This window comes from Ziziphus jujuba, chromosome 2 (assembly GCF_031755915.1).
Source record: "Ziziphus jujuba cultivar Dongzao chromosome 2, ASM3175591v1".
NCBI lineage: Eukaryota > Viridiplantae > Streptophyta > Magnoliopsida > Rosales > Rhamnaceae > Ziziphus > Ziziphus jujuba.
Window position 1 is genome coordinate 13,076,583 of NC_083380.1, and position 2,803 is coordinate 13,079,385.

Genomic DNA, 2,803 nt, shown 5'->3' on the forward strand with positions numbered 1-2,803 from the left:
TCATTACCGGAAACCGAATCTCCCGGTGCTCTCCGTCTTCTTCCCCCACAACTTGATAATCCCCATCTCTCTGTCCCTTCCCCTTCCCTCAGCCTCCTTTTCCACCAAATTTTAGACAACCCCTTTCTCTCTCTAGCCCCAACATTCTCTTTCATCCCCCCAAAAAAAAAAAAAAAAAAATCAAAAAATCAAAAAATTACAAAATCAAAAATCAGTAAAAGGTACAAAAGAAAAAAAAAAAAAAATCCAGCAAAATTTATTGATCACAATGTGATGTCTGATTGGTGTTTTTTTTTTTTTTTTTTTTAAAAATTTATGTGATTAATTATTTGTTTGTGTTTGTTTGTGACAGAGAATAGAAGAGGTTGGTGGTTGTTTATATATATATATATATATAAGAGAGAGAGAGAGAGAGAGAGAGAGGAGGAGAGGAGGGAGAGAGAGAAGATGCCGGACTCACCAACAACTCCAAGCGAAGGGAGGTCATCAAATTCATCCATAATGGATAGTTTGCTTGGACTTCTCAGAATTCGTGTTAAGCGAGGCGTTAATCTTGCCGTTCGCGATGTTCGTAGCAGCGACCCATACGTCGTCGTTAAAATGGGCAAACAGGTTCTATCTACTTTCTCTTTTTCATTTTCTTCAAATTTATATATGTTTTCCATCTTTTCTTCATTTCTATACATATATATATATATATATATGTAACTATAAATATATAAAGAAGTAGTTCATGCGTACATCAGGCAACAACTGACATTTTCTAGATAACATGTTGCCTAATGTATGTCCATATATTAACATTGTAATGATGTATTTTTGTTATGGGGATAGCAAATTATAGTTGTTCATGTTTTTGAATTTAGGTTCTTCTTTTTAATGATTTTTATATATTTGATGCAGAAACTGAAAACCCGTGTGATCAAAAAGGATGTCAACCCTGAATGGAATGAAGATCTAACTCTTTCTGTTGTAGATTCTAGCCTTCCAGTCAAGCTGGTAAGTATTTATGTTACTTCTAAAATATTATTACATGAAAGTTGGCATCGGTTCTCGGTAAATTGCCATGGCTTTCTTAATGACGTGTGAAATATCTTCCATGTAGTGGTATGGGGGAAAAATGAATCTATATCTAGAAAGACCATGATTTGCGAACTTTGATAATTCTAAGTGTAATGCATTTTAATTCTGGATCATGCTGATTTGGTGCTTATGATTTTTTGGTTAGCCAAGGAGCAAATGATTTGTGCTTGGGCTGTACATTCATCCACAAGCATATTTGTTAGATTCATCTATGTCTCATTCCACTAGGGAACAAGTTATAAGTGCTACTTTCTCACAAATCTGTTATTAGTAACTTGCTTTAAGTGATGCTTTTAAAGATGAGCTGTGCATTATAACGAAAGTTATAGATTTTCCCCTTTTTGAACTCAGTTTGCTATTTAAAGTTTTGCAACAGATTAATATAATAGGGAGCTAAAAAATTGAAAACTTTAAAGTATATTCTATGTGATGGCATATATGGAAAAATATCACAGATTACTTTTGACCACATCTTTTTTCCCTGTCCCCTTTCTCCTTTTATTTATTTAGAATTGGTTTATGTTTTTGGTTTTCTGGTTTTCTTTTTTTGTATTTTGAGATCAAACACACATAAATGATAAATTAAAAGAAGAACAATGTTTATCAAACAAAATGGTTTTCAATTTCGTCTTTCTGTCATCATCATCTTCTTCTTCTTCTTCTCTCCATATTTTTTTTTTTTTTTTTTTTCATGTTGTGGCTAGATTTTTTAAGCCTATAATTATGTGACAAGCCCAAATGTCATTTAAAGCATCAGTCAATTACACACAACCAAAGTAAACTTTTAAGAGAAGATTGAAAACCAAAAATCTAAACCTTACCAAACAAGCACTTACTCATTTTGAGTTTACTTGCAGACTGTTTATGACCATGACACATTTAGTATGGATGACAAAATGGGAGACGCACAGATTGACATAAGACCATACATTGAAGGACTGAAGATGAATCTGCAAGACCTTCCAAGTGGTACTATTATAACAAGAATACAACCAAGCAGGCAAAATTGCCTGGCTGAAGAAAGCTGCATAATCTGGAGTGAAGGTAAAGTCGTTCAAGATATCTGCCTCAGACTGAGAAATGTGGAATGCGGTGAATTAGAGGTCCAATTGCAATGGATTGAGCTTCCAGGTTCTAGAGGTTTATAAATTTTGTCTAAATTGCTCTTTTATCTGCATTTCTGTCCTCTGTGTTTTTTTCCCATATGGGTCGGTTTCAATATTTATCACCCACCTGAAAGTGGTAAAGGGTTTAATAGAGGGGGTCAGATAGATTTTATATACTTTATACAATGAAACTGGGTCTTGTATGCATTTCTAATTTGCCTATTCCTATCGGCTTGTTGTAGCTTATTATATAGGTGAAGGGCTTTTTGTATTGTTATCATAAAGTAATGAATTGCATATGCACTTTGGTATATACAATGCATGTTACTTATTTACCAAATTTAATGGTATTTGAATACAATTTTGTTTTTTTTTTTTGTTTTTGCTTTTTTTTTTGGGGCTATAAAACTCGGTTTCTAACATCCAGAGTATTAGGCCTTGATATACAGAAATGGTTAATTAGAGAGCTAGGCATGCCAACAAAAGGAATTTTCTTGTGGCTGAAAAGGAACAAAAAGGGTATGGATTGTGTAGTAGCTAATTCCTGCCAAATCTGTGTTTGTAGATCAAGGCCGACGTAGGAGACAAAGCACATGCCTCGCCCAAATATCAAA

General features: G+C 33.8%; 1 protein-coding gene across 1 annotated transcript; it reads left to right on the forward strand.

Moving 5' to 3' along the window:
* On the forward strand, positions 1-2,567 carry LOC125422408 (protein C2-DOMAIN ABA-RELATED 4). Its single transcript, XM_048473951.2, has 4 exons — positions 1-221; positions 353-612; positions 904-999; positions 1,941-2,567. Exons 2-4 carry the CDS (start codon positions 448-450, stop codon positions 2,229-2,231), a joined length of 552 nt encoding a protein of 183 aa, XP_048329908.1. The 5' UTR covers positions 1-221; positions 353-447; the 3' UTR covers positions 2,232-2,567.
* Positions 2,568-2,803: the final 236 nt, after the last annotated feature.